This window comes from Bos indicus x Bos taurus, chromosome 25, assembly GCF_003369695.1.
Source record: "Bos indicus x Bos taurus breed Angus x Brahman F1 hybrid chromosome 25, Bos_hybrid_MaternalHap_v2.0, whole genome shotgun sequence".
NCBI lineage: Eukaryota > Metazoa > Chordata > Mammalia > Artiodactyla > Bovidae > Bos > Bos indicus x Bos taurus.
In genome coordinates this window covers 36016538-36040404 of record NC_040100.1, presented here as the reverse complement: position 1 = coordinate 36040404, position 23867 = coordinate 36016538, and the positions used below count along the sequence as shown (strand labels likewise).

The 23867-nt window shown below is 45.1% G+C and overlaps 1 protein-coding gene across 13 annotated transcripts in view; it reads left to right on the top strand.

The window, feature by feature from the left end:
• Positions 1–23867, top strand: part of RBFOX1 (RNA binding fox-1 homolog 1) — a 2434604-nt gene that overhangs the window by 2278650 nt on the left and 132087 nt on the right. For all 13 annotated transcript variants that reach the window (XM_027528154.1, XM_027528150.1, XM_027528155.1 and 10 more), the window contains 2 exons: positions 13845–13988; positions 22270–22323. In XM_027528154.1, coding sequence (XP_027383955.1) covers positions 13845–13988; positions 22270–22323 — 198 coding nt within the window. The remainder of the gene's footprint in view (positions 1–13844; positions 13989–22269; positions 22324–23867) is intronic.

Here is a 23867-nt window from a genome sequence, read left to right as displayed (position 1 = left end):
CTTGGAAACACATCCACATATGTCTGAGACACTGAGAAAACTCAAGTAGTCCTAGAACAAAACCCTCGGCATGCTTGTCTCTTTGTTTCAAGCATTTATACAAAGAAAGGTCATTAATAAGGCAAATCCAGGGATTTTAGCTGAGATCAGTTTCATCTTAAATTCATCACTCATTTTCTGCAGCCAGATTGTGCTGTCAGCAGTCTTCTTAGGCCTGGGGAATGAACACCATGCACAGGTCTGCCATTTGGTTAAATTAAATACATGTGGGGGAGGAATCTTTGAGGATTTGAAGATTCTTTGCAAAATAGCAACACTTTTTTTCTTTTTAAATCGATGTTTAAGCTGACCTTGATTTCTGAGTGAGACGGAGGATTAAAGACAACACGGGGACTCAGGTGGGATGAGAGGAGAGCCGTAGGAGAGTCTCTCCTGGAGGGGGAGGGTGGGGGTTGCTGTCTCTTTCAGGCTATGTGCTTGCTGGGCTAAAGAAGAAGCCTGATCTTCATGATGCTGTCAAAACAGGAGAAGGCAGAACAGTTTATGCAAGAACTTGACATGCTTCTTGAATCAGTTGGGCCCCGGGATGTCATTAACAGAGGATTCCTGCCTGCTTCTTACCTGGGGATTTATAAAGGTAGAGGTGTGCTGGCATAGTTAGAAACAGTAGGATGGGAAAGGATTGTCATGGAGAACGCATCCGGCTGCCTGTCCTCTGCTCCCTGTGGTTCCCCTGGCTCCTGGAAGAGCCTGAAGTTCAGAGGAAGGTTGGGAAGGGGTTCTGAGGCTGTCCAGAAAGCCTAGTGCTCAAGGAGGGGACCCTGCTTATAAGGAGAGTTGGGAGCGTTGAAGACACAGGGCTCTGGGCAACAGTAGAAGTTGAATGGGGGCGGCAGGGGGAAGGTGGCTGAACATGGCTCCAAGTAACCCAAACGTGCTGACCCCTCAGGCCTCACCACCCTCAGCAAAGCCACACATGCGCTCTGGCTGAATGACAGAGAAAGCCCAGCAGGGCACCTGTTTCTCCCCATCGGGAAGCATCTTGTTTCTTTGAATGTCCCTCACCTCCCACATCCTTTTTTCCAATCCCTGCCCCAAAGGACAAGCCCTAACAGGGGAAGAAGAGGGTCCCAGGGTGGACCTCCTCTCTCAAGTGCTGGAATAGGAGGGGCGGAGAGGCAGGGAACACGCCCTGCTACTGCAGGTCCATCAGGGCAGGTTTGCAGCACTTGGAAGTGGGTTTGCATCTCATGGACTTTGGAGGTCCTTGAAAGTGGACCTGGCTGTTTTTAATCACCAGGTGATCAGAAAGCTGTCCCATGGTCTTCATGTGCCATTCAGGGGTTTGACCCAGGAAATCAGTCCCACCCACCCTGCCACTGTGCCTCCCATGTAATTACTGAGCATCCCGAAGAAGCTCTGAGCTCTCTGAACCTCAAATTCCTTGATCATAAAATGGGGCCAAACAGTAGAATCTTCTCTGAGTCATCAGGTGATGCAGTGAGCTTAACAGAGTGCCAGTCATTCAACTAATCTTTATCAAATGACTGTCAGGAGTCAGGCACTGTTCTAGCTGTCCATCACCATAATAATTATGTGTGTTAGTTGCTCAGTCATGTCTAACTCTTTGCTAACCCACAGACTATAGCCCCACCCTCTGCCAGGTTCCTCTGTCCTTGGGATTCTCCAGGCAAGAATACTGGAGTGGGTTGCCATTCTCTTCTCCAGGGAGTCTTCCTGACCCAGGGATCAAACACATGTCTCCTGCATTGCAGGCGTGTTCTTTACCGTTTGAGCCACCAGAGAAGTCCTTTAGGGCAAAACACTTTTTCTTATTCCTAGGTATTTGCAGATTCTGCTAAACATTGCTATGGACTGAATTGGTTCTCCCCACCCCTGCCTCCATCCCCTTGCCTCCCACCCAAATTTCTATGTTCAAACCCTAACCCACTGATGTTATTGGGAGGTGGGGGCTTCGGGGAGTTATTGAGTTTAGGTGACATCATGAGGGTGGGATCCTCCTGATTGGATAAGTATCCTTAGAAGAGGAATTGAGAGAGGCCATCCCCTCTCTGGGGCTCCCCAGATTGCATTAGTGGTAAAGAATCCACCTGCTAATGCAGAAGACACAATAGATGCCATGGGTTTGATTTCTGGGTCAGGAAGATCCCCTATAGGAGGAAATAGCCACCACCTCCAGTACTCTTGCCTGGAAAATCACTTGGACAGAGAAGCTACAGTCCACGGGGTTGCAAAGAGTTGGGCATGACTGAGTGCACATGTGCTCACCCCCCTCCATTGTATGAGGACATAGCCAGAAGGTGGCAAGCCAGAAAAGAGTGCTCTCACAAGAAACCTAACATGCTGGCACCTTGATCGTGGGCTTTGCAGGCTGCAGAAGCATGAGAAATGAGTGTCTGTGGGTTCACCCATCCAGTCTGGGATATTTTGTTACAGCAGCCAGCACTGACTAATACAGACACCTTGGCAGCTCATCTCCATTACAGATGTGTGCAGTGCTTGGCCCTGCGCGCTCATCCTATTCTTTCAAAGACCTAAAAAAAAAACCAAAAGCCAAAATATATTTAGTTGTCCTGTCTCTGTCCTCCAGTCCTTCTCCTTTCCTAGGAATTTCATCATTCTGGCAGAGCACTGAATTTGAGTTGAAAGAAATGCAACATGTTTCTTAATTCTGTGTCACCTGGCTACAGAATCAGCCCAGCTGAATCAGGAAGGAGGCATTAACTCCATCCAAAGCTGTGTGATTAACTTATTTGTTTGCCTACAGAGCTAAAATGGAAAGAAAAAAAAAAAAAAAAAAGCAGGAAGCCGAGTGAATCCGCACAGGCCCCGTTTTGAAGTTGGATTTCTAGAGAACCCGAGATGAGGGTTTTAATGCACATTCCCTGGGCTTACCACGATTATTACTTTTAATGGAAAATCACTTTGCACCATCTTGCTTCGTTTTAAATGGAGAGTGTGTAATATTGTCTAACGCCAGGGGAGGAAGTCGATTTAGTATGCATGCTTTTCTCACCTCTTCGCTCCTTTCCGTGGTCCTTTGTACACATTCAATATAGTTACATTTTTGCTTAGAACATATATATTTTCCCCCTGAACTTTTCTCGATTGCTTTTTTATCAAGTTTACAAATCAAATCAAATAGGTATATTGCAAAGCTCCACGATATTATTTTCGGAGCTTATAGTGCAATGTATTGAATTACGCTAGTCTGTGCTCTGGCTCTGCTGTTCTCCATGGATTGAGAGAGAGAGTCTGCGGATCCTCTAAATTCACCCGGCATTCCTGGCTAAATCAAGACTGCTCTTCAGGCTGCGAGAAGAGACAGGCCAAGTGTTCGTAACACAAATCAATTTGGTCCCAAGTACATCGCAGTGGCTACTCAACTATCTCTCCCAATAATATTGTCAACTTAATCAAATAATACCTCCAAGACACTCAGCTTTTCTCTCAGAGAAATAGCTTGATTGGTGGAGGAGGGAGAAGCAGCTGGCTATTCAAAAGTACACTTTTTATTTATCACCACTGAGAGCTTTGTGTGTGGAGGTGGGGGATGCCCTTAGCAGAGGGAAGATGCTGAATATTCAGTGGGCTGACTGGGAGGTGGGGCAGGGTGGGGAATCTAACTGCCTCAGGGTTGAGTCTTGGATGGTCTCTTTTGATACCTTCATGGCAGAGTGAGAGATGCTCAGCAGGAAAGAAGATGGACCCAGAGAATGTTCCTGGAATGACTCAAAAAGTACCTATTATATAATGTGGGTTTCCCAGGTGGTGCCAGTGGTAAAGAATCCACCTGTCAATGCAGGAGATTCAAGAGATGGCAAGTTTGACCCTTGGGTCCAGGGGGTCTCAGAATTGGACCCAGTTGAGCAACTGACCACACAGTGCATGCTCAGTACCTTGGTCATGTCCGACTCTTTGGGACCCCCTTGGACTGTAGCCCTCCAGGCTCCTCTGTCCGTGGGATTCTCCAGGCAAGAATACTGGAGTGGGTTGCCATGCCCTCCTGCAAGGGATCTTCCCGACCCAGGGATTGAACTTACGTCCCTGTTATCTTTTGCATTGGGGTTCTTTACCACTAATGCCACCTGGGGAAAGCCCTTTTCCTGTGCTTCTCCTCCCAGAGATCTGGTCATCCCCTGGTATACAGGTGAACTCAGCAGAGAGTCCCTGGGCTGAGAGAGAGGAGACCATGGGCGGTGGGGCCACAATCTGAAAGGCGCGGATTCCTGCATGACCATGCCTGCTCTCTCCAACTGTCGTCCCTGGATTGGTCGATATCAAAATCCAATTTCACCAGGATTAGCCTTGGGTTGCTCAGAGCTATTCATTGACTTAGGAACGATTATAGCAAAGGGAGCCCCACGGTTCTTTATTAAGGTTTTCTTTTCTTTTTTTTTTTAATGGAAGCACTAAGCAATCAGGAGATTAAAGAGCTGGTGGTGTTTTCTTAACATTTATAACCTTCGCTGATATCTGGGGAGTTTGTTTATTAGGAAAAATTCTGAGGCACACATTCTGCCTCCTAATAGAGCCCTCGAACTGGACCAGAGCAGGAGCGGGCTTTGCCGTTCTAATGAGTGTATTTGGGAACCTCTGCCAAGAGCTTCCTGGAAACCTACCTCTGGAGTTAATGGGCTTTGCATCATGTAGGTTCCCTGGTGGCTCAGATGGTAGGGAATCCACCTGCAATGATGGAGACCTGAGTTCAATCTCTGGGTCAGGAGGATCCCCTGGAGAAGGGAATGGCAACCCATGCCAGTATTCTTGCTTGGAGAATTCCATGGACAGAGGAACCTGGTGGGCTACAGTCTATGGTGTTGCAAAGAGTCAGACAGGACTGAGGGATGAACACACAGGGTCCTTCAACCTTTCCTGCAATGATGAGGAAGCTGCACTTCAGAGTCATTGACATCCATGGGCCTGAGAAATAAAGAACAAAGCTGATGATTATTAATCCTGTTTGTAATAGGATGATGATGATCCCATTTCTTCATGGTGCTTTGATTTCATGACCCTACACTAAAGGATCTAGACAGAGATGCATTTATCATTTTTGTTGTTTAGTCACTAAGTTGCATCTGACTCTTTGGGACCCCATGGACCGCAGCTCACCAGGCTTCCCTGTCCTTCACCATCTCCCAGAGTTTGCTCAAAGTCAGGTGCATTGAGTTGCTTATGCCATCCAACCATCTCATCCTCTGTTGCCCCCTTCTCCTCCTGCCTTCAATCTTTCCCAGCATCAGGGTCTTTTCCAGTGAGTTGGCTCTTCTCATCAGGTGGCCAGAGTATTGGAGCTTCAGCATCAGCTCAGTTCTTCCAAGGAACGTTCAGGGTTTATCATTTTATCCAAATTGAAACTAAGACCCAGAGACATGAAGTCAGGATTCATGCAACTCACTTGTGGCAAAACCAGGTTTGTTCATGTATGCCACAGATATTTACAGAGAACTTACCACGTGTACTAGGTGAGTGGTTTTAATTGGTGCAGTTTTGCTCCACCAGGACCTTTGAAGCCTCAAAGAGATTTTCAGTTGTCCTAGCCCCAGAGAAGGCCACTGACATCTAGTGGGTGGAGGTCAGGGATGCTACTGGACATCTTATGGTTCACCAGGTGATCCCCACATCACAGAATTAAGGAACCCCCAGTGCCAACAGTTCTGTTGTAGAGAAATTCTGCTCTAAGAGGTAAGAGGTAAGTGCATAGAGGTTCTGCCTTCCCTGTTCTCATGTACTGTGCATTCTGGTAGAGAAGACAGATGATAGAAATTAACAGAAGCATATAATGCAAAAGCAAGAAGTGATGTGTGCTGTGCAAGAACAACAGGCATGAAGGGAGGAGATGCTGATGCAGCTGTTTTATTTATTTATTTATTTTTTACCAAAGGATAGTTGACCCACAGTGTTGTGGGGAGAGAATTATCCAGACAAGGGGGACAGATAAACAGGTGTGAAGACTAAGGAATGTGCTGAGTGTTGAAGGGAGAGCCAAGGGGCTCGTGAGCAAAACGGGGGAAAACCAGGAGACGGGGATCAAGGCAGCATCTCCTAGACCAGGGTGAGGGTCTGGCCTGGAAGGTTCTGGGAGGGACAACACCCCAGCCATTCTGCCTACACCGCTAACATCCGTACTCATCTCAATTTCCTTCCATCTCTGAGCAAGTGGAACAGTATTAATTTGCTTGGTTTTTAAGTTCCACCTTCTAATCTTCCAGACGTGGTTACAAGGTACATTTCTAATTCAGCTGGGTCTCACTTTAGAGCCAAAGTGACTTAAAAAAAATCAGACACGGATAAATCAAGAGTTCTTCTTTCAATGATTAATTCCCACTAAGCTTTGACATGCACCAGCCTTAGGGAATGTAATCGCAAACCTGGTAGATCCTGCCTTTCAAAAAGACATGTTCTAGATGGTTCCTTCTGTTAGTAAGTCTTGTAGCTTTTTCACATTGTTTTATTTTTATCTTTAGAAATCTCACCCTGTGCTTTTGCCATAGGCTTTAGTGGATTCCTCAGGGATGCTTGTCCATCTGTGTGAGGAACCTGCAGGCAGGTCTTCATCTTTCAAGTGCTGGTGGCCTTTCTGGAGGCTTCAGCCCAGCTGAAGGTCCTCACTGCATTCAGGAGCGAGTACGGAAAGGGGTCTTGGAGCCTGTGTTTGAAGGGAAGGCTCAAATCTCTTCTCATTTTGCTGTTCAGTTCAGTTTAGTCACTCAGTCATGTCCAACTCTTTGTGACCCCATGGACTGCAGCAGGCTGGGCCTCCCTGTCCATCACCAATTTCCAGAGTTTACTCAAACTCACTGAGTCGTGATGCCATCCAATCATCTCATCCTCTGTCATCCCCTTCTCCTCCTGCCTTCAGTCTTTCCCAGCATCAGGGTCTTTTCAAATGAGTCAGTTCTTCACATCAGGTGGCCAAAGTATTTAGTCATAAATCATGTCTGACTTTTGCAATCCCATGTACTGTAGCCCTCCAGGCTCCTCTGTCCGTGAGATTTCCCAGGCAAGAATACTGGAGTGGGTTGCCATTTCCTTCTTCAGGGGATCTTCCTCACCCAGGGATCAAACCCACGTCTCCTGCATTGACAGGCAGATTCTTTACTACTGAGCCATCTGAGAAGTGAGAACTCATCAGAGTGACCAGTGTGATGGCTGAGAACCCGGGGACAGCTCTAGTGGGGGCATTCTCCCTTCTTCTGCATCTGGGTTGAGGCCAACTGTTTTGAAAGCCTCATACCACCAGGACTGGTTAAAAAGTGCAACCGTTCCTTGATAATTCTTGATAACAGTTACTCATTTTCCAAGCACTTCCCATCTGTTTGCTTAGCAGGGGACTTCGTGGGTTGAACAAAGGCCTTCAAATATGTGTCCGTGTTCTGACCTTCATAAACCTGGGGATGTGACCTTATTTGGAAAAAAAATAAAATAAAAGGTCTTTACAGATGCAATTAGGTTAAGGATCTCAAGACTAGATCAGCCTCAATTTAGTGTGAGCTCTAAATCCAGTGTCCTTAATGTCCTTATAAGAAGAAAAAAGGCCGAGGGAGACTTGAATCTCAGACACTCAGAGGGAAGAAAGCCAAACAGAGATGAGAGACTCTAGCAGTGCAGCTCAGGCGAGCCAAGAAACCACCAGTGGCTGGAAGAACAAGGAAGGACGTCCTCCTGGGAGTCTCTGGCCAGAGCGGGACCCTGAGGGCATCTTCACTGAACTTTTCTGGCCCTTGCCACTGAGAAAGAATCGATTTCTGTTGCTTTAAGTCACTACGTTTTTGGTAATTTCTTAGGAGACTAATAGAGGGATATGAAACCCTGAGTATGTGCTGAATATGTTTTCCCTGAAAGTTCCCAGCAAAAAGGAAACCTCACAGCCTGAAATACTCAAGATGAGGGGTCATTAAGGGTCATTCCCTTAGCTCTGACCCCTCGCGAGATCGAGGCTTTTGTCGCAGCTTCTTTTGTTTGCCTTGTGCTCCATATGGTCCTCATCACATCGCAACATACAAGCGAGCACACTCAATCTTCTAGATTGCTTCCTTATGCTTCTTTGTCAGCCTCTGGATACTGATACCCTCCCTCTTCCCTTTCCTTTTCCATTCCTCTGTTGTTGTTGCGTCGATAAGTCATGTCCAACTCTTTGCAACACCATGGACTGCAGATCACCAGGCTCGTCTGTCCTGTGAGATTCTCCAGGCAAGAATCCTGGAGTGGGTTGCCATTTCCTTCTGCAGGGGATCTTCCCAACCCAGGGATCGAAGCCATGTTGCATGAAGGCAGCTTCTTTTACCACTGAGCCACCAGAGAAGCTCCCGACGATGTCTGAAATAACTTTTTGGTTTAGTTTTTTCTTTTTTCTGTGTTATCTTTAAAAATTACTTTTAACACACAGGTATTCGGTGTAGCCGTTTCTGAGCATTTTTTGTATTTGTGCCCAGAGCGCAGTGATCAATTGAGCGTTGCGTGTTTTTATCAAAGGAAACAACACAAAGATTTCTCCAAAGTCCTGTTTGACTAAAGATGATTAATTTAAATTTTCACATGAGCAGCATAATGCTATTAATCATTTAATATGTTTAATCGTAATCTCTGTAATTCCTAATTAGGTTTATTAAACTGAAACATCCAGCAGTTACACACAAATCCAAATCTTAAGTTTCCTTCTTGGGAGGAGAAGGAGCAGGTTTTCATTTGCATTTGAACAGCAACTTCTGACTGAAGGGGAAAAGTGGCTTGAAGGCCTAAGAACTACCCTGCTGCTTCTGCAAACTGAAGAGTCTTGTGTTTGAGCAGTAGGACCCCCAACCCCTCGGAAAGTGACAGTCTCATGCTTCAAGGTCATTTCCGTCTCGTGGATGTGTCTCCAGACCTCATATTGTGCACGTGTGTGTGCTCAATTGCTTAGTCCTGTCTGAATCTTTGTGGCCCCATGGACAAAGGCGCCTGGCGGGCTACAGCTCCTCTGTCCATGGGATTCTCCAGGCAAGAATATTAGAATGGGTCGCTAGTTCCTCCTCCAGGGGATCTTCTTGACCCAGGTTATTGAACCCACGTCTCTTGTGTCTCCTGCGTCAGCAGGCAGATTCTTTACCATTGCACCACCTAGGAAGCCCCAGGAAGACCCGGCACAGCCAAAAACTATAAATAAATATATAAATATCCAGTTTACAAGTGTCAAAGTTGTAATATTGTTCTTCCTCTCACTTGGGGGTAGCAAAGGAGACCGTTCACTCATTCATTCATTCGTTTCTTCCTTTACTCCTAACGCATTCACCGATTCAGTCGGTGAGTCAACCAGCCAGGAGGCAGACATTTGTCATTTGTCTAGCGTGGCTCAGCCTGTGTCTCATGCTGGTCATGTCACCACGCTGCTATGGTCCTTAAGGAAAAATTGTATCCTCTTGATCTACCCGTAGGGTTCTTTAGGTCCACCCCCTGCCTCCCTCTGCTGGGTCCTCTCCCACCCTTCCTTCATGCACGCTCCCTCTGACCAGTGACATGGAGGTCTGCCTGTAGTCCCAATCTCAAAGGGGTGCCAGTGAGGTGTGAGTTAAAGTGAGATCCTAGTGCCCTGCCCAGGAAGTGAGCTGGGTAGCCTGGATGAAAACCATGAATCCTAGCCACTAGTTCCCCAGGGGCTAGAGGCTGGAAGCAAAATTCCCTGGGCCCTTGCCCCATTGAAAAATGCATTTCTCAAGGAGGCAAAAACTGTAGAAAGAGGTACAAAATTTATGATTAGAGACACAGCACAACCAAGTTGGAGAGCACACAGAGAAGTAGTTTGTTAAGACAGAAGCAAGGCAGAGACACACACCCAAAGGGAAAGGGTGTCAGCATCCCCCTAATGAGGAAGCGTGCATTAAAGAGGCAGTTAAGTCATTTATGTAGGGCATTTCTGCCAGATCTTTGTTTACCTACATGCTCAGTCGCCTCAATCGTGTCCGACTTTTTGTGACCCTGTGGAGTATAGAGCCCGCCAGACTCCTGAGTCCATGGGATTCTCTAGGCAAGAGAATCTCATGGCCTTCTCCAGGAGATATTCCCACCCCAGGGATCGAACCCCTGCATTGCAATTAGATACTTAACTGCTGAGCCATTGGGGAAGCCCAGATCTTTGTTTACCTTTGGCCAATTATCTCATTTCTTTTCCCACTCCTGACCTGCCCTAGGACCCTCCCCAACATGCCTGTGAAACTTTTTCCCAAGATGGATTTTTCCCAGAGGCCAGTGCGGGGCAGGGGTGGTGAGGGGTGCTTGGCATCATATATTATAGGGTGGTGCCCCCTCCATTTTGACCTCCAAGGAGCCTTTCTGGGCATGTGTAGTGTCTCCCTTGCCCCAAGGATGGAAAATATATGACCTCTTGATCCTTTACTCAAATTGGGTTTCGTCCCTCTCTGTCCTTGCCATAGCTGTTAATATCCCCAGGAGACAAAGTTTGGCTATTTACCCTGTTTCTATTGCTGTTTTCTATTTCAAAGTGCACACAGGAGGCTGATTGTAAATATCTAGCCTGGAGCCCACCTGCCCCCTTCCTCAGGAAATGTGAAAAGGAGGCTAGTTGTACATGCCTAGCTTGGAGCCTGTCTGTCTCCTGCCTCAGTCCCCTAAATCCAGAATTCACCTCTCTGCATCTTGGCACATACTTTGCTCACCACTGGTGCAGCGCCACCTTTTCTCTTAGACATGTCCCGGTAAAAATGTAACCTCCAGACTCAGCAAGCCTAAGGAACCACCAGCCATATGGTGTGTCCCTGATTTAGAGTGACTCAACCCCCTGAGGGTCACTCTGACCCCTCTTAATAGTCTGTCTAACCATTGTCTTTTCTGCCTCTTTCTCTTCTGCTAAGCTAGATACTGTGTATGCTTTGGGGGATGAACTTATGTGCCTCGTGGATAGTAGTTGCTCAGGAAAGATGTGTTTACCAAGCAAATGGGAAGCTTCCCTTCATATTTCCTTAATGAGGCTTTTTACACCTCTCCTTTGACATTTTTAGGGCTTCCCTGGTGGCTCAGCTGGTAAAGAATCCGCCTGCAATGCAGGAGACCTGGATTCGATCCCTGGGTTGGGAGCATCTCCTGGAGAAGGGAACAGCTACCCACTTGAGTATTCTGGCCTGGAGAACTCCATGGACTATTCCATGGGGTCGCAAAGAGGCGGACACAACTGAGCAACTTTTTCACTCTCACTTTGACATTTTTGGTAAAAATCACCATCATTCTAAAAAATGCCTTGCCTTCCACTTATTGATTGTGTCTTGTGCTGGGAACCGTGGCATGATGCCTCATGTGTTATGGTATTTGGTCATCACAGAGCCTTATATGGTATGCACCATTGTTATTGTCTAACTCAATGGATATAAATTTGCACAAACTCTGGGAGACAGTGGAGGACAGAGGAGTCTGGGATCAGCGGTCCATGGGGTCCCAAAGAGTCAGACATGACTTAGCGACTGAACAACAGCATTGTTACTACTCATTTTTCAGGGTAGAGAACTATCACCAGCCTTTTTATTAGATCCAGCAGCATTAGGAATATAACCAAGTGTATTATCTTCTTGACACAACCCTTGGAAGTTGAAGAAAGTATCTGGTAGGGCTTTGGATACCAAAGAAGCTTGGAAGTGTAGTACGCCAGCTACCAGAATGTCTTACCTTACAAATACAATTCAGTGTGTGTTAGGAAGGAAATTTCAGTGAAACCTGTCGATAAGGACAAGGGTTGATGAGAAAGTCACTGATTATGTCCATGTTATTAGTTTTGTCCTAGTTATATGCTTCTAGATTGCTTGTAAGTAAAAGCAGAGACATTACTTTGCCAACAAAGGTCCATCTAGTCAAGGCTATGGTTTACCCAGTGGTCATGTATGGATGTGAGAGGTGGACTGTGAAGAAAGCTGAGTGCCGAAGAATTGATGCTTTTGAACTGTGGTGTTGGAGAAGACTCTTGAGAGTCCCTTGGACTGCAAGGAGATCCAACCAGTCCATTCTAAAGGAGATCAGTCCTGGGTGTTCTTTGGAAGGAATGATGCTAAAGCTGAAACTCCAGTACTTTGGCCACCTGATGGGAAGAGTTGACTCATTGGAAAAGACTCTGATGCTGGGAGGGATTGGGGGCAGGAGGAGAAGGGGACGACAGAGGATGAGATGGCTTGATGGCATCACCGACTCGATGGACTGAGTGTGAGTGAACTCCGGGAGTTGTTGATGGACAGGGAGGCCTGGCATGCTGCAATTCATGGGGTCGCAAAGAGTCAGATAGAACTGAGCGACTGAACTGAACTGAACTGAATGAGCGGACGATTTCTCCTTCATAAGCTTGATGGCCTTTTTCATGGGTTTTCCATCATGTTTTAGCGAAGTAGACATTTCATGTGAATGGTGTCTACTGCCACCTAGAGGCAGTACATGCTAATTGCAGAGAAAGCATCTAGAAGCATCTCTGAAATGTTAAACTCCAGAACTGAGCATATGGAAGTGGCCTAGATGATTGAATCAAATGTTACTGTGACTTTTCTCCTGGTTCCTGCCTCAATGGGGGTATCATTGTAGTATCATGTTATCCGGGCTTTTCCTTGGAGGATGGGACTGAGTAGGAGGCAGAGTAACAAACTATACCAGTAATGTAACATTGTCAACACCAACTTGGGTCAATATAACTTTCTAACATAGGCGCTCTGTGTCTTCATTGTCCAACACGGAAGCCACAGCCATGTGTGGCCACTGAGCACTCAAAAATGTGGCTACTGTGAGGAAGGGACTGAATTTCCCATTTGATTTAATTTTAATTCATTTCCGTTTAAAGAGCCACATGGGGTCAACTGTCATGAACAGCACAGGTATGCAAAATCAAGAAAGGAAAAATTAAAACCTTGAAAAAATTTAAGTCCATCAGATGGTTACTTGGACTTCAGAATACCAAACAGCCTTTTCAAATGTTTTATGAGATTTACTAATGTTTTTATCTGTACAGCCTTGGCAATTAGGTAGGCATATTTTAAGATTTTGAACAGCCTGGATGAAAGAAGGAGTCTCCTTTCTAGATGAAGCTTTCTCTAATTACCTACTGAAACTCCCTGCCCCCCAGTTCCAGCGAGTCCTTGCCCTTACTTTATCCCCCTCCCTCTTATCTCCATCCTCCAGCTCTGTATTTCTTGAGTTTATTGTCTAGTTCTTCCCCCGTAAGAATTAGATCCATGATAGTAAGGATCTCTGCTCCTTTGCTCGTGGCTGAATCCTGGATCTCTGATGGGCACTCAGTGGTCTTTCAATAAATCTTTGCTGGATGAATGAATGATTCAGCAGTTTCTTCCTGCATTATTCCTTTGTTCTGGCATTTTTCTACCATTTTGAGGAAGCAAAAGCACACTGGATATATGTGGAATCTAGAACAAATGGTATAGATGAACCTATTTGCAAAGCAGGAATAGGGACACAGAGGTAGAGAACAAATTGTATGCATACCAAGGGGGGATGGTGTGGGCGTGGGGTGAATTGGGAGATTGGAATTGAATATATGCACTATTGATGCTCTGCATCGTAATACACTATTGATGCTATGCATAACCTAGATAACTAATGAGAACCTACTGTATAGCTCAGGGAACTCTACTCAGCGCTCTGTGGTGACCTAAATGGGAAGGAAATCCTAAAAAGTGGGGATATATGTATATGTATAACTGATTCACTTTGTTGTACAGTAGAAACTAACACGACACTAAAGCTACTATACGCCTATATATATATATATTTTTTTTTTTTTTTTTATGAAAAGCACGTTCAGGTCCACTCTGAGCCTCTTTGCTTTGCTCTTGTTCTTTTAGCAGACAGATGACTCGGCACCCACGGATGGCCAGCCCCAGACACAGCCTTCTGAAAACACGGAAAACAAGTCCCAGCCCAAGAGGCTGCATGTCTCCAACATCCCCTTCCGGTTCCGGGATCCGGACCTCCGACAAATGTTTGGTGTAAGTACTGCCTTTCTTCTCCTCTGCAGTGGCCGCTCTGGGGTCCCCAGAGTCCTCCCCTCCTCATGTAATTTCTTGGTATTCATAATACAAAGTGAGCAGGGGTGGGGGGAAGGCATTTTAGATCCTATCTGAGGGTATTCTTTGGCCAGGATCTCCATGATTTTAGGATAAACTTTTCTGCTGTGTTCACCATGTTTGCACTTGGACCAACGGTACTTCTTCAAGTTAGTAACTTGAATGTCGAATGGAAAATAGGCTCCCAGGTGCTTGAAACAAGCTCATTGCTGATCCCCTGTCAAGAGCCTGGGGACCCATGTGACAGCTAACATAGTTATGGGTCATCTTGGTTTTTCTCGCTATAGTGGTTGCCAAATTATTGGGAAGAGTGACTCATAACATATTTCTGCAGACCTTGCTCTTTCCCGGGTACTGAGCATCTATATCTCAGAGGTGATTGTAGAGAATAATTAGTTCTGCATAAAGCCTTGTTAAAACAAAACCACTGCAGATTTCAGAGTCTGACTTGTATCCTGCCATATATGTTCTTCTGGAATCTGTGGTGAGGATTCAGAGATTTAACTTAAAGATTATATGCCACAAATGACAGTCTTGCTCAAGCACCATGATGGAACAGGGAGCAAGACAGAAGACACCACCAACCCAGAGAGAAGAAATGGTAGAGTCACTTGACTGGGGGACATTGTGACCCTGATTCTCTTTTGGAATGACCTTTGCACCATCCACCTTGGGAAGGGATGAGCTTGCCATCTCTTTGGGCTCAGTTCCACCAAAGGACAAAGCTATGACAGCTTGGATATCATTCATTTTTTGCAAATAGAGTCACAGTCCCTTTGTCTATGTCAGCCCAGCGTTGGTGGGAAATGTCTGTGGATTCAATGAACAAAATTACATTCTTAACACTCAACTTAGAGTAAAGGTTGGCTGCCCAGAGAGTCCCCTTCTAAGAGCTTCTGGATGGGTGCAGAGATGACAAAAGGAATAAGAAGAGGCTCAACTTTCCAAGTCTAGGTCTGGGCCAGGTAGAGCTCATTCTCCGTATGAAAACACCAGCTCTGTGTCATCATTCCGCAATGGTGGGGTGAATGCACATGTTTTCTTTAGCATGCATGATGTTTATCAAGTATGCATTGGACACAAAAGCCAACGAAGTGTCATAGCTAAGATACCCAGGCCTGAATCCTGACATTTCAGTGGAAAAGGTCAGCTTGTGCTCTTTTATCTCTCTCATTTGGTAATAACCTTGAGTTGAGCCTCTAACTCTTACAGAGCAGAGATACCCTCGGGCAATTTCAGGTCAAAGATGACTTTGAAAAGTGCAGAGCATTCGGAGTTAAAGTCGAGGTTAAGTGTGTGTGAAGTGAGGAGACCAGGTTTGAATGACGGGCAGCCTGAGGAATTAGGTCGCTTTTGTCAGGTCTGGTTCAAAAGTCATCTCGCTCTTCAATCTGTCTTAACTCATCAAGTGTCACTGGGATGTTGACTTGGAATTTGGTCCTCTTAATGACCATCCTGTGCTCTTTTCGGGTGTCACTCATTGCGGTAGACCCGGACTCCCACCCCTGAGGATGGCTGTGTGCTCTCTGGTCTTCTTGATTATCTTGAAAGTGACCAGAGGGCTCCACTGCAAAGGTATTCAAAATATTCAGAGCTAGATGCCAAAAACGGATCCTACTTGCATGAATATTCGAACCTGTCTGTTCTTACTGGGCGGTACAGGAGAGGTGGTAGAGAGCAAAGTCTTGCCAAAATCGGTCGTGCTACCAGTTGTCAAACCTTGATCAGAATCTACTAGTTTCAGAGCCACTGTTTGTAAAAGTCAGAATTTTCAAGCAACTGACAAGATGTCAATTTGACAAGATGATAGAGACACTTAGGATCCATCTATACATTCAGAAAACGCAGCACACAGTCAGTCATCCTGAAATTAATTCAGTTCATCACAAGCTGCCTGTGTGTCCATTTTTAAAAGTATGCAAGATTTTTTGGTGGGCTTTGTGACCATCCACTCCAGTGTTCTTGCTGGGAAAATTCCATGGACAGAGAAGCCTGGTAGGCTACAGTCCACAGGGTCGCAAAGAGTCAGACACGACTGAGCATGCTTCTGCGCACACACGTCTGTAAAAATCATCCAGCAGCTACAAATTCCTGGACTCTGCGATAACTCTGAGGTCTTCTTGGTTTACAACCACCATTCTGAAGACGTGGAATTTTAATCCTGCAGAATCTATTCTTCCTGGGCAGATGTCAGTGGTGGCCACCCCACTCTGGTTGTGTGCTGCATTTACTGACATGAATCACGTGAAAAGTCATCTGTAACATTCGGACTGGCTCTGCACTCCAGCTGAGAGAATTAAGCGTGGTTTCCTGTTTCAGGTCACAGTTACTCTAAGAAATTGCATTTTAATCCCAATCAGCTGTTTTCCACATCACTGGGATGTGAGATGTCATCTCTCCTTTTCTTGCCGTGTTTTGCCCTGGTTCCTTGTAGCAGGGGCTACAAAGAGAGAGACAGCAGAGAAAAACTCTCACAAAGATTTTTTGCAGTTTTCTTCTTGGTCCCTTTTGTTCAGTATGGCTGTGGAGACTGCAAGCCAAAACCACAGCACAAGAGTAAAGAGACTTTCTTTCCCAAAGTCCCTGACACCTGGCAGTGCTCTGAACAGGTTCTGTATCCATACATCATTCAGCCATGATGTTTGCAAACCCTACACGCCTATCGGTTACCGCAGGTGCCTCAACATTTCCTTTTAAACTGTGGCTTTGGTGCCTCCTTGTCACAATCCTCGTTTCCCTTCTTCCACAATTCACTTTGTATCCTTTATGATGAATGTGTTGCAGTGTTTGGCATGAAACCATCCAGATCATCTTAGATTTCCTAGGGTTTCCCTTTCAGATGGAACATCCCTTGGTCAAAAATTCTGTGGCCACTACATCCAAAGCAGAGGCCAGGGCATTTTTCATTATTTATTTTTGGCTACTCTGGGTCTTCATGGCTGCACGTGGGCTTTCTCCAGCTGTGGCAACCAGGGGCTACTCTTTGTCATGGTGCAAAGGTATCTCCTTGTGGTGGCCTCTCCTGTTGCAGAGCACAGGCTGTAGGGCATGTGGGCTTCAGTAGCTGTGGCACATGGGCTTAGTTGCCCCGTGGCATCTGAGGTCTTCCCTGACTATGGATCGAACCCGTGTCCCCTGCTTTGGCAGGCAGATTCTTAACCACTGGACCACCAGGGAAGTCCAGAATCCAGAGTCTTTTTTAAAAGATCAATTGGCATGTGAATGAATGGATCTCATATTATCAGGGGCCTTGGTGCTGGAGGTTTTGCTGGAAAGAATGTGGATTCTGGCCCTGCTACCTTCCTCTTGAACATGTCAGAGGTCGCAAAAGAGCATGTTTCCTTTCCATTTGAATTCTCCATGGGCCCATGCAAACATTGTATGGATTGCCATCAAATTAGTCACAACGTCTTGGTCTTGAATAAAAAGCTCAGTTGAACCTAACATTTAAAAGTAAGCATTTGTGAAGTGAGAGAGATAGTTATGGGCTTCCCAGGTAGCTCAGTGGGTCAAGAATCTGCTGGCAATGCAGGAGACATAGGAGATGCGAGTTCGATCCCTGGGTTGGGAAGATCCCCTGGAGGAGGGTGTGGCAACCCATTCCAGTATTCTTGCCTGGAGAATCCCATGGACAAGAGAAGCCTGGAGGGCTATAGTCCATGGGGTCACAAAGAGTCAGACATGATTGAAGCGACTGAGCACGCATGCTTGTACACAGAGGTAGTTCTAGATTTAGACCACTGAGACAAGCCATTGTATCCTAGAGTTGTCTTCAGTAACAGCTACTCAGGGAGTACTGGGTCCAGATTTTACCTCATGCTTGTCCATGTGACAGCCATGCTTTTCTTATCAAACTACAGGCCTTCTGGGCATGAATATGACCCACCGAAGTCTCTATTGTCACCAAAGACAGATTACATGGCTTTCAGAACATGCAGAAGAAACTTTCATTAAAAGTAGAAGAAGAAGGGGCTTTCATGATGACTTTTTAAATGACAAAACAGAGATATTTTCAGACATGGCAGGGTGCCTCCTCCTGTTCCCACATCTGAAACGTGAAAACAGCCCTAAGAAAACTAGGATGTTGCCTTTTCTTAGCTTCCATGAACATTCTGTGAACTAAGCTTACTTTCCTGTTTTATACTGTATCCATTGAACACCTTTCAGAGGTTTTCAGAGAAATATTATTTGATCTGAGCCGGTCTAAACATGGGTGGTACCTCTTGGCCCGAGTGTGTGCCTATAAGCTCCAGGATTTTAACCTTGTCGCATCTGTCGAGACCCCTCCAGTGGAAACTGAGACTGTTGAACACGGCTGAATGCCAATGTTGGGCAAATAGATCCTAGTTATGTCTGCGAATGAGTCGTGTCTATTTAACTTGAAAATGTGCCAGCTGTGTTTACATCATTAGTACCAAACTTCCCAATTAAACTGTTGATACTATAAATATAGTACACAACTGCCTTAGAAAGGGGGCTTACATCAGCATTCTTCTTACGGCTTGTTTCACTGGCTTTGAGAAACTTCCACCCCATGGCAACTGCCAAAGAAACAAACAATGGAGACCATTTCAGGGCATGTGGTGCCATTGCTCCATTTAGGGAATGAGACATGCGAAGATTACTTTTTGATTGGTGCTGTCTCAACCGGCAGCTTCCCAGGTGGCTCAGTGTTAAAGAATCTGCCTGCCAGCATGGGAGACACAGGAGACTTGGGTTCAATCCCTGAATCAGAAAGATCTCTTGGAGGAGGGCATGACAGCCCAGTCCAGGAATCTTGCCTGGAGAACTCCATGGACAGAGGAGGCAGGTGGGCTACAGTCCATGGGGTCGCAAAGAATCAGACACAACTGAGCAATTGAGCACACGTGTATCTCAGTCAGATCTTTTTTCTTTCTTTCTTTCTCATGTTTATTCCACTCATCCATGTATTCCCAATCCCTGTTTACTGGCGTTGACTTAATATAGTTATGAGGTGGATATTTCCCATGTGTAAGGAGCATGGTGGAAACCAATCAGGACCCCATGAGGTTTCTAGCCACAAACGTATTTCTGTGTCCCCTTCTCCGATGGGCAGGTTCAAACAGTTGCTCATCAGGGAAGGGAGGGGAGGCCGAGAAAAGGGAGGAGCAGTCAAGAAACAGCAGTGCAGCCTTGGGGCAGGTCTTGGTTTCCTTATAAGGGATACACAGAGCAGTATCTTTGAGCTCATCAGCAGAACTATAACCTCCAACAAATGGAAGATGTTAACTATTTGATGCAGGACTCCTCATTCCAGAGAAAGTCACAGTTCGCCCATCACCACCTGAGACCAAGCGATCTCTTCAACCAGATCTTATTTTAAAGGAAGTGCGTTTGTGTTGACTGCTTCGAGAAGGTTCCGTGGATGACATTTGCTTGTTGGTTTTAGAGGAAGTCCTTTCCAAGTTTCTCTACCCATAAATATGTGTGCTTCCTGTCTCTTAGGCCTGAAATATACATGGTAGCATCTGTGTGGAACTGAATATCCTAAGGGGTTATAGCAGAATGATGGCTTCTGAGAGAATCAGAAAGCTAGAGGATTTTTTTTTTTAAACCATGGAACTCACTTCGCCTTTCAACGCAAATCTTGCATTTCTCAAATCTGAAAATCATCTTCTCTTTTTAACAGTTTTCTCTGCCCAAATCTAGGGCATGGAAAAAGCAATAGAACCATCTTGTCTTCACCAAAAGAATTCCTAAGTGTCCACTGATCACAGGGTGAGGGAGTTGCGTGTTTCCTGGTATGTCCATTGAGCATGCTAGCCATGGAGACCTTCTGTCTTCTCTCCTGGTTGAGCCTTCTCTTCTTGGTTTCTTTCTCTCCTTCCCTCTGAAGTCGAGAAGCACAATAAGAAGCTCAGTAAGAAAAATTCAAGTCTGTAATCCCCAGGCTGAGTACATATTCTGAGGGATGGGCACCTTTCTGTGGCCCAGGATGACTTAAGCTTTGGATTTCTTTTTCTCATAGTCAGAACTACTTTCATTTCAAGGTTTTAAGCTATTTATACTCAACTGGAGTCTGCGTTTTTCTCTTTCCGAGGGAACGTAGATTTATTTGTATGTTCCAGAGGATAGTATCTATATATTCTTCCTTTTTTTTTTTTTGAATCTCAGTAAGATCTTCTTGGCACTTATAGTCTGGGTGTCTCAGTATCCTCTGAATGGGGAACATCAGTCAGGCAAGCTGCCCCCAGTTCTCTGGATTCTAATTGCTTGTTCCCTTTCTCTCCTGCCCCTCCCACCCCATCACCCTGTCCTCTGTGACACAGAAGCTGCGTAAGGCTTTCCACCCAGGGGAGAGAGACAGAATACAGAATTTCCTAGGGTAATAAAAGATGTAATAAAAATACCCAGGCTGCAAAAGCAAAAAGCAAAAACGTTGCTGTTGTTCAGTTGCTCAGTCATGTCCAGCTCTTTGCGACCCCATGGACTGCAGCATGCCAGGCACCCCTGTTCTTCACTGTCTCCCAGACCATGCTCAAATTCATGTCCATTGAGCCGGCGATGCTATCTAGCTGTATAGCTTTGACTAAATGGACCTTCGTTGGCAAAGTGATGTCTCTGCTTTTTAAGGAAAGTTCCAAATCAGGGGAAAAGAGCCTGGAAATATTACTTTCTGTAGTTCTTTACGTGTATTTTAATCCCTAAAACAGGCATTTGCTCTTAATTCTGCATCAGGGTAAAATTTCTATCTGATTTTCCCCTGGGCCTCGTCACTTACTTTTATGCCACCCTCTCTTACCTACCTTTATGTAGAACACACCACACTCAGAAAATGCCCACTCAACTTCATGCAATCTAAGAAAACGGAAAGAATTCCAGCCTCAGGGGACAGGATTTTGGATTATCAGATGCTTCTGGTTCAGGGCCCTTGTTCTCATTTTTTTTTAAAGTATGAATCACAGATTTCTTGGTGTGTATTTGTCAGGAGGACTACAGGAAATAGTCAGTCACTAGTTGGGGAAGGAAATGGCAACCCACTCCAGTGTTCTTGCCTGGAGAATCCCAGGGACGGGGGAGCTTGGTGGGCTGCCGTCTCTGGGGTCGCACAGAGTCGGACACGACTGAAGCGACTTAGCAGCAGTAGCAGCAGTTGTATTAAGTTACAAAATATAAAACACAGTAGTTGCATGTGATTTCAGATAGCAAATATTTTAGTAAATTTAAGTATGACCCAAACATTGTGCGGTGGTGGTGGTTTAGTCTCTAAGTTATATCCAACTCTTGCGGCCCCATAACTATCGCCTGCCAGGTTCCTCTGTCCACGGGATTTCCCAGGCAAGAATACTGGACTGGGTTGCCATTTCCTTCTCCAGGGCATCTTCCCCACCCAGGAACTGAACTTGGGTGTGCCCCCTGCCTTGCAGAAATATGCTTTACTGGCTGAGCCATCAATTAAAGTACCATTGTGTAGGGTATGCTTATCCTGAAAAACCTGAAATTTAATGGAACAGCTATAGTTTATTGGGGAAACTTTGTCATCTGAAATGTTGTTTCTAGGTTTGAATACGTTGAGTTTCTTGCATTGTTCAGAAAGCCTATTCAGGCTAATCGTCTAAAATCTTTGTTTGTTTAACAATAGGGAGAATCATCTTGCAAGAAGGACATTTCACCCTGAGGACAGACAGCTACAGTGGTTTCTTGCTTGTAAAGGGTGTCTGTGTAATGGATATTCCTTTTAGCTTTACTTCTCTTATATGGCCTGGCTACTCCTGGCTTTTACGAAGCCAAGGTCCAAAATTCTAAATGTCTGATTTTAGTTGGATATTTTAAGTTATCAAAATCCCACTTCACTAAGGATGCTTCATCCAGTGGCTAGTGACACAGCCTAGAAGGACCGTTGTATATATTAGCTGTTTTTAATGTTTGCTGCTCAGTGCCTTGGAAAGCAATCAATCATACATCAAGAAAGAAAACTAGAATTAACCTCTTGCTTACATACTTGGTACTGGGTCCCTAATTACGATATCTCATATGATGGGTTATGCCACAATATGGAAATAATACATGCAGTTGTATTTTCTCTTGGTTCAAGTGCATCATTTAATGATAGGAAAACATCAAATGAATAGCCTTGATATTAAAAGAGAGAAAAATTCTGACTTGGGGAACAATTACCCATGCATAATCTGATTGCCTCTGTTTCTCTTCTTGCTTATAAACTATTTCTATTTTTTTGCAGCAATTTGGTAAAATCTTAGATGTTGAAATTATTTTTAATGAGCGAGGCTCAAAGGTAAGCAAGTTAATTCACTTTAGAATTGTTTAGCTTTATTTTGAAATGCTTGTTATAAATACGGGGAAACAACTGCACTGTTTTAATCAGCACGTTGTGAAAATACACTTCGGTGGGAATTCCTTTAGGGACCATCCCCCCACCCCACCCCCATTTCCAAAATGGTGGGGAATACACTGGATTCAATTTAAAATGTATAAGGGGGTATTTGAAAATTGCTGTTTTATAGATGTCTATATATCAAGTTTCCAGAGGAAAACTACCCATGCTTAAAAAAATAATGTTGTTGCTACATTTTTGTTTTTCAGTGATAATTATGTTCTTTATATTAAAAAGTGAGTTCATAGTCTCATGAGCAGGTAAATATGTGATTATTCTGTATTAATAAAGTGCAGTTATTTTCCTGGGTTGTAGGGGAGAAAATCTCATATACACCAACCTTTTGAATGAAATTTAATCCATTAGTCTGTGTACCCAACCCCATTTTGCAATTTGCCATTGCTCTGAGTTAGCTTTTCCTAGGAAACCAATTTTTAAGTAGATTTTTCTTACAAGTAACAGTGTTAGTAAAAATCAGAGGTTAGGGATTTCCTTGGTGGTCCAGTGGTTAAGAGTTCATCTTCCAAGGCAGGGGGTGTGGGGTTCGATCCCTGATCAGGGAACTAAGATCCCACCATGCCTCATGGCCAAGAAAAAACAAAGCATAAAACAGAAGCAATATTGTAGCAAATTCAATAAAGACTTTAAGAATGGTCCACATTAAAAAAAAAAAAAAATTCTTTTTTTTTTTTTAAATCAGAGGCTATATGGGTGAACTCCAGCATCGTCAAAATACAAACATATTAATAGAAAGAAAAAAAAAAGCCACCAAACTCTTCTAAAGTACCTTCTGTGTCAGTGATCATCTAAGACCAGCGCTCACACCACCAGCAACATCTGCAAATTTGGCAGAAATGCAGAGTCTCAGGGTCCAACCCAGACCTATTGAATCAGATCCTCTGATATCGGGGCCCAGCAGTCTGTGTTGTAACAAGCCTCCCGGGCTATGGTTAAAGTTACACATCCTGTGTCTCCTTATTCTCAACACACACCCAGGCTTCATTTGAATGCAGACTACGCTTTTGCCCACTGGGATTTCATGGTGGCTCAAGTGTCCTCTTTTTATTTGCACTCACAGAAAATGCAGAAGCCATCCTACTCTCCCTGGACCAAAGTGGTGCTCTGGGCAGAGCAGCAGATGCTGTGAGGAAGGTGAAGAGAAGTGAAAGTCACTCAGTTGTGTCCGACTCTTTGCGACCCCATGGACTATACAGTCCATGGAATTCTCCAGGCCTGAATGCTGGAGTGGTTAGCCTTTCCCTTCCCCAGGGAGTCTTCCCAACCCAGGGATTGAACCCAGGTCTCCCCCACTGCAGGCTCATTTACCGGCTGAGCCACAGGGGTGCTGCCAAAGACTTGGATATTGACATCAGAGCCTAGGAAGTGACCACATCCAGTAACTCCGCCTGGCTTCTGGTCCCCCAGGAACGTTCAGCTTCCTTCTC